Here is a 14,354-nt window from a genome sequence, read left to right as displayed (position 1 = left end):
CGCTGTAATTCTTGTGGAAAAAAACTGTATTCACTGTTTCCACCTAATGAACACACAATAGCTCACCAAAACCAATAAATATGTAAAGAGCAAGGCCTGATATGAGCAAGAGGCAGATTGACACAGAGTGATGATGCATTTGTACTGTCTCATTCTTCCAGTGAAAAGGATGAATAGATATTTTGTAACAGCAATGAGAAATAATTGCTGCTGCACATAATAAATATGTCTGAAATTTTAAAAAATGTATTTAATATACTGTGGGTGTTCTAAAAAAGAGGAAGGGAAAAATACTAGCTGGTTAAAACATTACATAATTTCATCAATTTGAGGACATTGTAGTCTTACTTATACATCTTGGATAAAGCTGCTTCTTAGGATTTGTCTACTCACAGAGTTGCACAGGCAGGAAGGCAACAGGACTAGAAAGTATTTTAAAAGTCAATAACAATATGCCTATCTCAGCTTGAAAGTTATAGCAGCATCCTGAATATCACCTAACCAGCCTTTAAGGCAAAATGTGTTTAGACAAGATAAAACTGTTTGTGCTCCTAGAGGAGATACTAGCAGGTGTTAGAAGTGGCCCTGATCAATGCCATAAGATGCCAGATCCATATTTGTCTTCATAGAATTTAGGCAGATGGCTTGACTCTCACTAGTCTGCACTAAGGTTTCAGTATTTTAAATTATCAGCAAAGGAAGTGGAATATACATAGTCTTGAACTAAGCCCACATAATTACAGGTCATGCGTGTTTGGGTTAACTATGCAAATGTTTCCTATTTTGTTTTTTTCCCCCTCTTTTGAGTGCAGAAGGAACTGGGATCTTACTACTTTCCTGTAATTTAAGTGCTGCTGGATTGTAAGCAAGCAGACTTAGTAGGTGATACTGTTATTAAGGATAACTTCAGTATGTGATAAATGCCAGATATGCTTTAGAAATAGTTGCCAGAAGCCCAGTTCCCCAAGCAGGGAATCAGCCTTTCCAAAGTGTGTATGAGCTGTACCTAAAGACAAAAGAGTAGGTAGACCTGCTCACAAGGTATTTGAGGTCACAATACAAGCACAGCTTCCACATTAAATTATTCTGCATATGAACTTGAAACAAATGAAAGGTGATAGATTGAACATGTAAGACTGAAGATTATCTGTAGTACAGTTATTGCAGAAATAGCAATGTGAGTTTTCATGCGTTACACCGCTAAGGCTGAACAGCCCATTTTCCATGTTTACAATTCTCTGACCCTTGGAAATCCCACCAGAGAAGCAATCAGCATAGTGGGTTTTATGACCTCAGTATGTGTCTAAAGGCAACAAGACAAACATCCAGACTGATTGTGTATTGTGTATCAGGCAGTCATTAGCTGGAACGATTGCTCAGCATTCTTTAGGAACTCATTTTGAAACAGTGATTTACAGACACAAGATTCTTCTATCCCTGCACTCAGTTCTTAAACCAGGGGTTCACAATTCTTTTTTTTTTCCTGTGGACTATTCTCAATCCTTACCATTTTACATAAAAACTCCTCCCTTTGGAATTGAAAACACTGTTAAGGCAATATGGTTGCATTGTGCAACTGCACACAACTTACCCGGGAGGGCTCTCAGGGAAACAAGAGGTCTTAACTGCCCTGACCAGCCTCACCTAGGACCTCCACTCATACCCTCCACTCACCAGTTCAGGAGCCCCACTTAAGCTCAGATATGGGCTTCAGTCCTTTCCCATTACACTGGAGGTAATTCTGCTCCTGGTTGTCTCTCCAGTTGTGTCTCCTGCTGTCATGGACCTGGGTTGCTGTTGTAGCCTTGTCTCCTGACTGGACTTCCTGGGTGGACCCCACACCTGACTTGTTGCCGTGCTTTGTCTAAGGATGACTGGCTGCCAGCAGAACCGGTCGCTACCACCAACCTTGTCATGTTCAGATACTGTGGCCTGGTTGGTGAGGGCACTGCCTGTGCTTTCATTACCTTTGGCTCCTTGTTTCTCTTCCTTCCTGGAGTAGCCACACTCTTGTTGCTCCCTGACCATTTCTTTGTGGATTGTTAATGGTGCATAGGCTAAAATTTATGAGCCATAGACCCAATCCATCCCATTCTTCTGGCCACAGAACTTGGCGTAAAAACATGGATTCCAGCAGAGTTTGCATCAGCACAGAATTTGCATGTGTGTTTTCAAGTACATCTGACAACAGTACCTTAAAGGTTACTCACCTTGCTTTGGATCTTTTGAGCCTGGAATGCTGGTTTACTCTTCATACTGTCATGTGTGTTCTGCAGTTCAAACCAAAAATACATTATTTCACTTCAGAGACAGATTTTCAAGTATTCAGCAACAAATATTAGATATTTACCAGAAATCACTCCTGAACGTTCATCCAGAGTAACAAATACTATCATAGGGGATATATTTTGGAACTGTTACATCCACAAAAACTTGTTAGTTATGCCCAATTTAGTAGGAATATTTCATATCAAATGACCATACAAAGGTAGGTCCAAATATTGACTGAAATTTATTGACTACAATAATGCTAAAAAAGTAACAGTGATGTTTTGTTTGACTATGAAATATTACCTATATGTATGAATATATTCAGCTCTTAACTGAAATAGATATTGGGAAGACAAAACAGGGTGTCAAAGCACACTTCATGTAGTTATGAAATAGTGGTAGAATTCTACTGATGGTTATTAATTTCATTTTATAGTGCTAGCTATAGATACTGATGTGAAAGTGTCTGGTACCATGGGGATGAATACGGTGAACAGAATATGCAGATGCGATGCTGAAATGAATATATTACATAGTTTGGTGACAAAGTTGCAAACTGGGAATCGACCAAAGCAAGAATTCTGTATGAATGGGACCGTTATTCCCTCAGCTTGGCTGCTCTGTGGCATAAAAGTTAATGGAAAAATAATATGTGGCTTTAGAGAAATATTGCCAGTTTGGAAACTTGTTGGAGTAGTATCACAGGAAGGCTGCTTGTCTCAAAATTAGGAGAATAATAAAGCAGCACCAGAAGCATAAGAGAGGGGGGTTGTGCATTATGCATCCAAAGAGGCAAATGTTAGTATATTACATCTGAAAATAATAACATGGATGTGAAATGACAGTACAGCTATAAATGATAGCACATAATTCCTAACTCCAAATAAAAAAAATTTTCAAATACTTTGAGATATCTTTAAATACTCTAGCCATTTTTCATCTTCATACTGGGGGATTTTTAGGTAATAAAATATTTTGTAGCATACCTCTCCCTTTTCAGACTTCACGGTTGCACACCTGAACTGGTTAGCATTTGCTTTCATGAGCAGATCCTAAAATTAAAGCAATTAGTATGGTACATTTAAATTCTCTAATAAGAATTTTCTGTCTCTAAAAGCCTTGCAGCCAGACCAATATATTAATTTGTTTCCAATGAATGAAAGTTTCACTTAGTATTTACATTTAATTTGCTTAGGGACATGGTTTAGAGGTGGACTTGGCAGTGTTAGGTTAATGGTTGGACTTGATGATCTTAAAGGTCCTTTCCAACCAAAACAATTTTATGATTCTACGATTCTATGAATTTTCATTCCTGATTAAAGACTTGAAGTAGGCAAGTCTTGATTTTCTACATAGTTCTGCCTGGTTATATCCTTTCCATAGGGCATCAGGCCTTTGATAGGTCTGCCCATATGAAACATGTTGCTCATCCAGAATTCAGCTTAAAAGCCTTATGATTATTTATGGCACATCAGTACCACAGGTAGTTACTGTTTCCACATAGCTAACAAACACTGGCTTTGGGTCTGAGATAAATTAGAAGATTATGGTCAGGGGATCTGAGCACCAAGGGTTGCTCTAATAGGCACACCCCTAACAGTAATTCCACCTGTCACTTTAAAGGGGCAAGTACAGGCAGCCACATTTCTAGTTTTTGGAGATTTCTTTTGATTGTAAACAGTAATCTCTAATCAAAGCTGTGAAACACAGACTAGATTTTCTAACGGCTTTCTGGACAGCAGCTGTCCATAACATCAATGCTTTCATAACTGCCTAGAATATGGCTTCCAGTGTTCTCACTCCTTACAGATGCTCAGACATGGTACTTACAATGACGGCTATAGCTTCTGCAAAATTGCTATGAAACAAATGGTATTTTTAATGCATATTTCTTTTAGGACCCAACATTTCAGCTTGTTTAGCAAACAGTCTAGGGAACTGACCTTTGTGAATGCTTTGGATGCCTTTTATAACATTCCAGAGGTGACAAAAACTGCTGTTATTGCAGCTATAATTTCTGTGGTGGTTTTCCTTTGTTCCTTGTATTCATGCATTTTCTCCACTGAAGAATGTGGCTGGTAGTTAAGTGATTTTATAGTTATCATAGATTTTTGACAATATAGGCACTGTGATATCTTGGTTTTCCTCCCCAGTTTTTGTAGGAAGTTTGTACGTACAAATAAGCACACAGACAAATAGGCGTGTGCTTTCTCCACAATATGGAAATAAGAGGATAAAAGATAATGTTGTATTGTTTTATAATGGAATATCAAGCATAGGTAATGTGATGGGCCAGCAAAAGGAATGCAAAGTTTATCCCCCTAGAATCTATCACACATTTACTATAGTTTAGGAACAGAATCCATTGCCCCTTTCACAAGGACACGAGGAGAGCCCAGAACAGTGATAAATGGACTTGTACTGGCTAGTGAAAGCTAGAGTAAGGCGTTTTCAGAATGGGGGTGGGTGGGAGAGTGCAGATAAAAAGGAGTCAAATAGCATGCCTTTTATCAAGCTTATACTGTTACTCGATTGGATATAGTGATTGCAGTGTGGGGAGGAAGAAAGAAAGTGGAAACTGACTTTTAATTAATTCCCTTCCAAGGAGAAGACGACAACAATCTGCTTTAACTATGATAGGAGCTAACTCATTGAACAAGATTCATATCAAAGTTTGGATCAAATAACTAGATCTGTTTCTTTGTCTTTCCAGGCCCTCCCTTCTCCTGCTCTCTTAACACACAGACCATGTACTCTGCTTCCTTAGATCCTCATGATGACTTCCCACACTCAGCCTGCTGAAGGAGAGTATGGAGTCTGCACAAAAAAGAAGTCAGAATCTGCTGATATTTTAAAACAGTGGGTGATGACATGTGGTTATTTATCAGTTACTATAGAAGACAAACAAAAATACTAAACATATTTTGTATTTTGAACCCTTAATTATTAAGTCAATACCTTAAATATCCACATATCCTGTGGGAGTATAAGAACCATCAAACTATTTCAAGCTTGTGAAGAGAAGTAAGTAATCATGTTTCTGCTACCTTACATGGCTACTTGCATAATTTCTCACATAGTACTTGTACAGTGAATAAAGGTGGACCTTGTCTCAGTCAATTAATAATAAAATAAGGAAGACGGAAAAAGGGTGATAGAATAGAGGATACCAACTTCATGACTGTAGAGAAAGAGCTAGGAGCTATTAGGTGCAAAAGCAAATATGTTTCGGATAAAGTTCTGAGACTTGTGAAAATGGAACATTACAGAAGAAACAGTTTAGAAGAAAGGAAAGACTAGAACAAGAACATAATACACTTACTTCTGCTTTTTGGTGATTTTTTGTTTTTATTTCCTCTAGTTGCTTTTTCTCCTTTGGAGGTTTGTAGGTGCTTGGAGGAACCTATATTAAAAGGCAATAATCTCCATAATATGGGGTATAAAACATTTCAAGCGACACATTCGTGCAGGAACAAAAAATTCACTTTTACTGTAGAACAGCTGCAGTTATTTTTTAAATATTGATTCTTTTGTATTACTGCCAGTGTAGAAGGTGTGGACAGATTCCAATTAGCTGGGACTACCCAGGCTTTTCAGTCCTATCCAATGTAATATAACCCCTAGGCAAAATACCAGAAAGAAAGAAAAATCTGAAACTAGTACAAGAAAGGCTAAAGAAATAATAAATCCTATAGGCCCTATCAAGGGGAAAAAGAAGTTGCCAGAAGCGGAAAAGTTCTGTTTGGCATCTCATAAACTTCAGCTTCACAGCACTGACAGCCAGATAGGGCAGCTGAATAAAGTTAAGCTGTGGTGCTCTTTGGCACAGCGTGTGGTAGTAGTAACAAGTTACAGAGACTCCAAAGAAGTTCAGGGAAGATAAACCCTTTGAAGTTTATTAAATACCCAGGAACTTCATTGTAACTGAGGAAGTCTTGGAGCTGAAATAGTGGGAGACTGAGAAGGCAGCTGGAGAAAGCAGCAGCTATGCTTGTCCTGTCCCTGTAGTCTTCCTAGACATCTGTGTTTGGCCACTGCTGGAAAAAAAACACTGGGCAAAATGGGCCTTTGCTCTGGTCTGCTATGGCTGCCCTAATGTCCTTGTAAGGGAATACCATTGGAGGTGTAGATTAAATGTTTAGAGGTAGAGAACTGAGAGGGCCCTCCTAGCATTACTTAAAGATGTGCGAAAGCGTTCACGTGTCAGAAAGTGCTACAGATAAAAGGACCAGGGAAGAGTTACAATCTGGCTGTCATACGGATCAAGAGGAGACTAGGGACTGTATGGTTCTGAGTTAGTCTGAAACTTCTGGGGGATTTCAATATTTGCCTGAGCAATAAATTTTGCCCGGAAGCAAACTCTGAAAAAAGTCTGGATGACTCCTTCCTATGTGGGTGAGATAGTCTGCCAATTTACTGGACATCTGCTTAAATATTTATCTTGCTAAAAATGTTCTAGCTCAATTAGAATTTACAAAATTAATTCAAGAATTTGGGGAAAAATCTATAATCTGTATTGTACTGGAGGTCAGTGTGGGGAACATGGGGGTCCCATCTAGCTTTATTGGACTCTACAAAGAGCTATGCTTTGAAAAACTCATGAATCTGATGTACTTTCCACTGTCTTTGCTGTTTGACGTCATTATCTACAGGCAAAACAAATGCACAAACAGAAGGAGCTAGCAATTAAATGCACTGGTGAGACTGCTCAAGTATTTTTGTCAGCTTTTAAAGTGAAGTAGAACTGAAAGTATTTCCCAGCAGTATCTAAGAATTTTTATTACGCTTTTATGGATGGAGAAATTAAAGCCCAGAGGATTTGCAAAGGGTTGCACAGGCAGTGAGTATCAGTTTATTGCACTCATCTCCCTCGTCATGTGCTTTACCTGCAAAACTGTGCTCATCTGCCAGTGTAAGCTGAAAATCTCTCCTCAGAAACTGCTATGCTTATTCCAAGTAATTTAAGGAGGAGACTTCTCAATCATCAGCTCTGTTTCAAAAATGATCTTAGCCTTGTAATTTCGCCCTCAGATACCATGGTGATGACTACCAATCAGACAGACAGACAGACAATACAGCAATTACCCCATTGCCAGAAGAGGGTGAATAAGTCACTGTAAGTAAATTGTAAATTCCAGCAATAGAGAGATCAAAAAGGCCAAGCTATACCTACTGAATCCTAATGTGAAGAAAAGGGGGCTGGGAGTAAGAGACACCAACCTTGCTTTTCCTCTCCAGCTTTCTGGATATCCTTTTACCAGAAGTTTATTTAGGGAGTAGGTACCACATGAATAATCACTTTGAACTTCGGTAGTCATCACTCTTTTTTTTTTTTAAAGTTACTGTCATATGATGAACAAGGGCAATCTAATGCAATGCTACTGTATTAAGAGCTTCTATTTTTATACATAACAAGATCATAAAGATAAATATGTTGTTGGGTCTATATATTTGCAAACAAAATCCTCTGTGTTGGCCAAATGAATTCACCCATTTAATTATTTTAAACAATCGAGCAACTCCACTCATAAAGCACAGCTGAAATAATAAGGAAAATATCTTAAAAATACACTAAATTTGGCCGAATGGTGTTACAATAACATCTCAATGTGGCCTTTTTTATATTATTAACTACATTATTGGTTTACAGAAAATCTAAAAATAAAATACTTGCATAATCTTATTATTCTAGTACAGTAGTGAAATTAAAAGAATGGATTTTATTTGTAACTCAAGGTCAAGATATCCAAGGAAGTTAAATGTGTCCAAATAATTTTGCACGTTATCAGGTTTAAGCACCTGTCTCCATTTGTTTCCTTTGCAAATGTCAAGCTAAAGCGCTCCTCTTTCTTTGTAGAATGGCATTTATGAATGTGTGCATGCATGTGTGCATGCATATGTGCATGCTTGTGTGTGCATCCGTGTGCTTGTGTGCAAAGAACAGTGGAGAGAATAATTTACAATCTTTAGAACAAATATTTAGAGTGAAGTGTTTCCTTATTAAATTTAAAAATTAAAGTGTTTTTCCTTTTCATGTAGTGACCCCCATTTCTGATGAATGTTTATGATGGTGAATGATTACCCTAACCTTCTAGGCCTATGTTACTCCAGTGAAACTTTCCAAGGTCAGTATAGATTGCTGCATATGACAACTACCCTGCCTTCTGCAATAAACCACATCTCCAGTCCTCTCCTGTGAAGGAAGCATGTGTTCAGTGTACAGGACAGCAGTAGTATTCCAGCTCCTGAACTCAATGTATGTGATACATCTCATCTTACTTTGCATTTTACCTCTACTATAGAATATAATCTAACCTAGCAGAAAGAAACACCTAAAATAATATTTTTATTAATCAGAATGAACTAGTTTCACCATAGGGATGCAATAACTTCTCAGTAGTCATTGCTTAAAATCCAGACGCCTCCGTATGAATTCATACAGCTGTTTCAAAGTCGAGCAGTAACTACGCCTGTGACTACAATAGTCCCTGCTAATATGCCACGTGACAAGTTCTTTGACCGGTGCATGAGAACCATGAGAAAAAAATGGGTATTTCATAAAACTAACAACTTTCTGAGAAAATGGATGAGAACATTTTTGCAGCAGATTCTGGGATGTAATCTGGAAGAGGTTTATTGCCATGCATTCCTCTCAATTACATACAGCTCTCCACCCTACAGTAGCCACAACTACGGCCTGCTCTCACTTTACTAACTCTTTCTTGCCATCTGGGCTGTCTTTTCAGTCTCTGTTCATTTCAGGATCTAAAATGGTGATACTGGCAACAATATGGCAAATTGAAGTGAAGCTTAATTTGCTGAGATAGGTACAGAAATGAGCACAACATATGTCACTACTACACTAATGCTTTTAGATTCACACAAGCTTTTAAATTTGCAAACTTGGCCAGAATGTAAACCAAATTTAGTATAATCCTAACAACACAAATGAACTTCAGTAAATGCATCTGCATTAAAACAAATTTATTCTAAGAGGGGCTGCAGAGCATAAAGGTACTAAAATGACAGCAATATGACTCATTCCTATACTGATTAAGTAGTTATTAAATGCAGAGCCTGGTATTAAGCTGTTTCAATGTAAAATCCCATTAGTGTATAACACACTACCATTAAATTGCTCTGCCATCCTAAGATGTAAATGGTTTCTAAGAGCATTCAACACATGTATTATTTAAAACCTGAAGTGCTAATACAAGGTGGCAGATAATGCCCAAAACTATGACTTCCAAGCTCACTTCTCACTGCATTTAAATATAGATGATTTTGGAGTCTTTATTAAGTTAGTCATAGCAGCTTGATCCCAAATCCTGTTTGCCTTACCCCAGTGAGCTAACTTAAAACCAATCATGTGTCTCCAATTTGTACCAGTGTAACTGAATCACAATCTTAGACAATGAGTAAAATAGAAGCATAGCATTTCAAAGATAAATCTAGTCTCATTTATACGTGAGCAATAAATTTAAACTGAAAAACCTTAATTTTAGAGATTCAACATTAATAGAAAGGAATAAAATTCCACCCTCAAGGAGGAACTGCAAAACTAGAGTCCATCTCATCTCCAGTGAAATTGCTTTGCCATTTATTTTAGTGAGAGTTCATCTACAAAAAATCTGCTAAGTTTATAAAAAATTTCATTTGGATGTTTTTTTCTTACCTGCTTCAGTGCATAAGCTGAAGCAAACGTCTTACAAATCTAAGGTCCACCAGAAACTCTTGTATCAATACTGTCATCAATTTGTACCCATTGTATAGTTCTACCTCCAAAAGTCACAAAACAACTACAGGAACCAACCTTTTCCCTTTCCTTTGTTTCGCTTACAATTTGCTTACACAACATTCACTGGAAGGAAAAGAATTTGTTTGGATTTTTTTAGAAATCTGACCTTCAATAACACAGAATATTACAAAAATCCTTGTTGATCTGTCAAAGATTGTAGATTTTCTACAATTATTTTGAAAGAGACTATTAACTCCCCTACCATGAATTTTGCGCACAAGCATACATAAAACTTAGTATCTCTTGAAGCATAAAAATACTCACAGGTGGCCTTTTTTCCATCACTGGTATTGGCACAGGTATAGGAATGGCACGTGGTTTGGGTACAGTCAAATTAAATTCCTTTGGCTGAGTGACTGTCGAAGTCTTGACAGTGGTAGTACGATTACTTAATTTATCTGTGAGCTGTTCAATCAGTTGCTGTACTTTTGGCTGCCATCTTCAAATAAAAACATATTTTTCAATTTTATTTCATTTTTTTCTTTCATACAAACTTACATGCAGTATATGAGCTTGGCATTGGTGCAAATTCTGTAATGCTTTCAGCCATTCAATTTTAATAAAAATGACCTATGAATTTCTACTTATGATTTAGTTGGACTGTGTTACTTCACCTCTTGATAGATGCTAGTCCATTCAGACTACTAGTGGTGAAATAGCCACAGGTTTTACTGAATAAGCAACTGTCGCCAGTCCATTTCACAGCAGGACCAGACTATGGATAAGAAAAGCAGCTGCCATAAACTAAGTACACACTTAACATACTTAGATGAAGAGACTGTGAATAAACAGTGGTCTGAGTATTGCCACTTTTACCAACTGACAGAGCACACATAAATCACCCTCATACCACAGGTAGTTCTAATAAAAAAGAAAGATGTAAGGAGTTTGGTGAATTAGCAAATGACCCCTCAATGAACCCTGTGGGGCAGTCAAGATGATTTTGATTTCTCTGTGCTTGGATTTTGGCTTGTACAAAGGTTCAGACTTCTTCCAAGGAATGACAGGTAGATGCAGAATTCAAGGTAAGACACAAGTTATCACAGGGCTAATTATGGTGACAGCTTTATGTGAGTTAATTCCTCCTTTATGTGTTCTATCCTTAAGTATTACACATGCAAGGAGCTTTCCCAGAACTTAAAAAGCAGCTGACAATGCAAATTTACAGTAACTTGTTTATGTGACTGTTACCTTAGCTAGTACTGTCGTTATGCGATGAGGCTTGCAAGTAACTTCTGCAAGTAATGCAACTCCATTAAATTAAATATGACTCTTTATATTAACCTCATTGACATTAGAAAGAAGAATAGAAAGACATATTTAAAAGAATTTAAGCTACTGAACTGATTGAACTGATCAATACATCCTCAGCCCCTTGAAGGAAGTTTCAAACCCAGTAACCAAATATGGTCTTTAACATTCTTGTACAACTTATAGGCAAAACACGTGTTCGTTACATTGAATGTAACTGACTGTGAAGGGCATCTCCGAAAAGCTTAGTGTTAATGAAACAGCAGCAGATTAAGCATCTGCCTGCATGCGTATGTACGTACAGAAAGTGTAAGGATAAGTGTGTGTATATCTATCTATACGTACCATCTGTATCTTTATACTATTGTATACTATTGTATAATAATTGTATAATATACTATTGTATAATGTATTGTATACATATATGTAATGTATAATGTATTGTATAATATACTATTGTATATTCCACTACAGTGGAATATATTGACTCAGATTCTGACTTCAGATATATCCCTGGAGTTCCTGTAGAACTGAGGGGAATTTGGAGTACTGCAAGCCAAATCTGTACTATACATTGCTAATTTGGCCTAATCTACACAGCATGAAGAATTCATTCTACAGACTTTGGTATGACAGAACTAGATGCAAACTCTTTTTTAGCTGACATTGTAACATATTTTTGTCTAACAGTCTTTGCCATCATCTGGGTTAACCCACATTGCAGTGAGGAGGATGTGTGATTGCAGCCACATGGGTGTACCACTGTTGTCTGTCCCAGGTGAAAATGAGAGTGAAAAAGTGACACAATAGGCTGCAGAGCTACTGTTTCTCCACGTGAAAATGTTCCAGTTTGGCCAGAGTAGTCATGCTACTCTATCACCACCTAACCAATATGTGGACACAGCTGGCAGCTCAGAGCATTGAAACCGTTAAATGATGCTGCAATTGTGTAAATAAATAATAAATAAATAATAATTTTAAAAGACTTGTTTACATGCTTATCTGATTTGCTCAGAAGGGATTTTACGACCATTGGCATAAACAAGTCCGTGCATAAAGCCAAACTCAGGGAAGTCAAACGTCTTTTTTCATATGCTTAATGACATACAGATGTTGAATTGACTTTTGAGGCATGAATCTAACTCTGTAAGGTAATTTAAACCTTTTTTTTTTTTTTTCAGAGTATGATGTTTGATCTATTCAGGGGCACAGAGAAACAAATGTACAACAGCTGTGAAAGGACTTTTCTATGAGAGAACCTTGCCTCTGGGTAAGTAAAAGGGATTACTATAGTCTCACAAAGACAAGAAGCGTTCTGGGTGAATTCAGTAGGAGAAACACTTTAACAGCAAATTGAACTTTCTGGGGAAGCTTTCCCCAGCTTTTAAACTCTGAGGTGACGACAGGCTACTTAAGTACTGCTTACCTTAGCAGTGGATCAATCCAGTTCTCTTTTACATACGGTGAATCGTAGATCCGACTCCATTCATCTTTTATCCATGTGTTCAAATACAAGGCATTGAAGAAGAATCTAAGAAACTAATAATAAATTATTTCTTTTAAATATGAATACTAAAGGTATGGTGTCTATAAGACTACGAAAAGATAGTTGCTTTTACTACAAACACTGCTGAAGAACTTGCTTGTATTTTATCCTGTAATTATAATCAAAGGTGCTCGATATTTGTAGGTTCTTCTTAGTTTTGTTAGGGCAGCCCTATGTCTTTCAACCCTATTTTGTGAAACACTAATAGATACTAAAATATTTTTACTGGCATAAAAAAACCTATGGGTTGTGTTGATGCATCTTTAATTTGCTTCAAACATTGTGAAACAAAAGTTTTTATTCAAAATTAAAGTAATTACTACTGCAATACACTGATTTCAGTATAATTACACAACAGAGTTTCAGAGTCTAATATACCCACAATCAACTCCTGATTGTCTATAACTAGATGATCCATGGTGCCCAGAAACATCTCAGGCCTGGCACTGCACCTGAATTACTAAAGTTCCTTTCAGCTCCCTGGGAACTAGGCAGGGAGGACTGCTGACAACTGTAGTAACTGCTATACAATATGGTTTCTTCTTTTATTGAAATCTAATTAGTTGGCATATTCCCATTAAACTAAAAGACTGAAATTTGGCACACTTACACATTGTAGGGCTCTACATGCTGGAGAAATAGCAACTAACATTTGAACTTTTGTTTCCCTCTGGAGTTCACCAGAAGGTAAAGAGCCTTTCTTTAAAACCTGAACTGCTCAAATGGCCTTTTGAATCAGACTCTTGAAAAATGGCACTCAGATTCAGCATGTATCATTTACAGCAATATAAATTCCAAACTTGAACCTGAACTTTTTCATTAAAATTCTTGGAAATGAAAGTACAAGCAAGTATCATGCTGAAATAATCCCAATAACAGAAAAAAGCACACTAAATAATATAGACATTATGAGACATACTGGAAAACAGTGTGCAGGCACTTGAGAAGCTTCGAATGGAGACTGCAGAGCTTACTAGTTCAGACTTGGCATCAGCCCTGTCTTGGGTTCATTTCCACAGAGCCATATAGGTCTTTGTATTGAGTTTTTAGTTCTGCAGGACTACCAAGGAGCTTCTAAATTCATGTGTGGTGCCAAGCCCAAGGTGGCTCAGAGCTTTGTGAATAATTCAGCTATAAACAATTCAGATTTGACTCAAGGTGTTTGCTGCAGATGTTCAACAGGTGCAGAAAGCCTGCTACTTGAAATCTATAGTCTTGATGCAATGATTCCCAAGGAATTAACCTGTCAATTTAACTTATTTTCATCTATTGTCAAAAGACTGATCAACAACTGAAGGATTAAATGAATGTTACCCCCTTGGATTCCCATTCTTGTCTAGAAACTATTGCTCTTCCACAAAACTGCAGATGCTGGCGTATCAACACACCATCCAAAAGAAGATATTTCATCCCTAAAAGCATGACTATAAAGTACGTTTTGAATTGTGAAGAAGTTGGTTTTTTGGTACTTCCAGATTCAGTGGAGTT

The 14,354-nt window shown here is 37.3% G+C and overlaps 1 protein-coding gene across 1 annotated transcript in view; it reads right to left on the bottom strand.

The window, feature by feature from the left end:
* Window positions 1-14,354, bottom strand: part of CFAP99 (cilia and flagella associated protein 99) — a 61,621-nt gene that overhangs the window by 21,439 nt on the left and 25,828 nt on the right. The window contains exons 5-9 of the mRNA XM_068403982.1: window positions 12,747-12,859; window positions 10,334-10,508; window positions 5,594-5,674; window positions 3,258-3,323; window positions 2,211-2,270 (exon numbers count right to left, since the gene is read on the bottom strand). Coding sequence (XP_068260083.1) covers window positions 2,211-2,270; window positions 3,258-3,323; window positions 5,594-5,674; window positions 10,334-10,508; window positions 12,747-12,859 — 495 coding nt within the window. The remainder of the gene's footprint in view (window positions 1-2,210; window positions 2,271-3,257; window positions 3,324-5,593; window positions 5,675-10,333; window positions 10,509-12,746; window positions 12,860-14,354) is intronic.

The sequence above is a fragment of the Nyctibius grandis genome, chromosome 6 (assembly GCF_013368605.1).
Source record: "Nyctibius grandis isolate bNycGra1 chromosome 6, bNycGra1.pri, whole genome shotgun sequence".
Lineage (NCBI taxonomy): Eukaryota > Metazoa > Chordata > Aves > Nyctibiiformes > Nyctibiidae > Nyctibius > Nyctibius grandis.
This window is presented reverse-complemented; position numbering and strand designations above follow the sequence as displayed.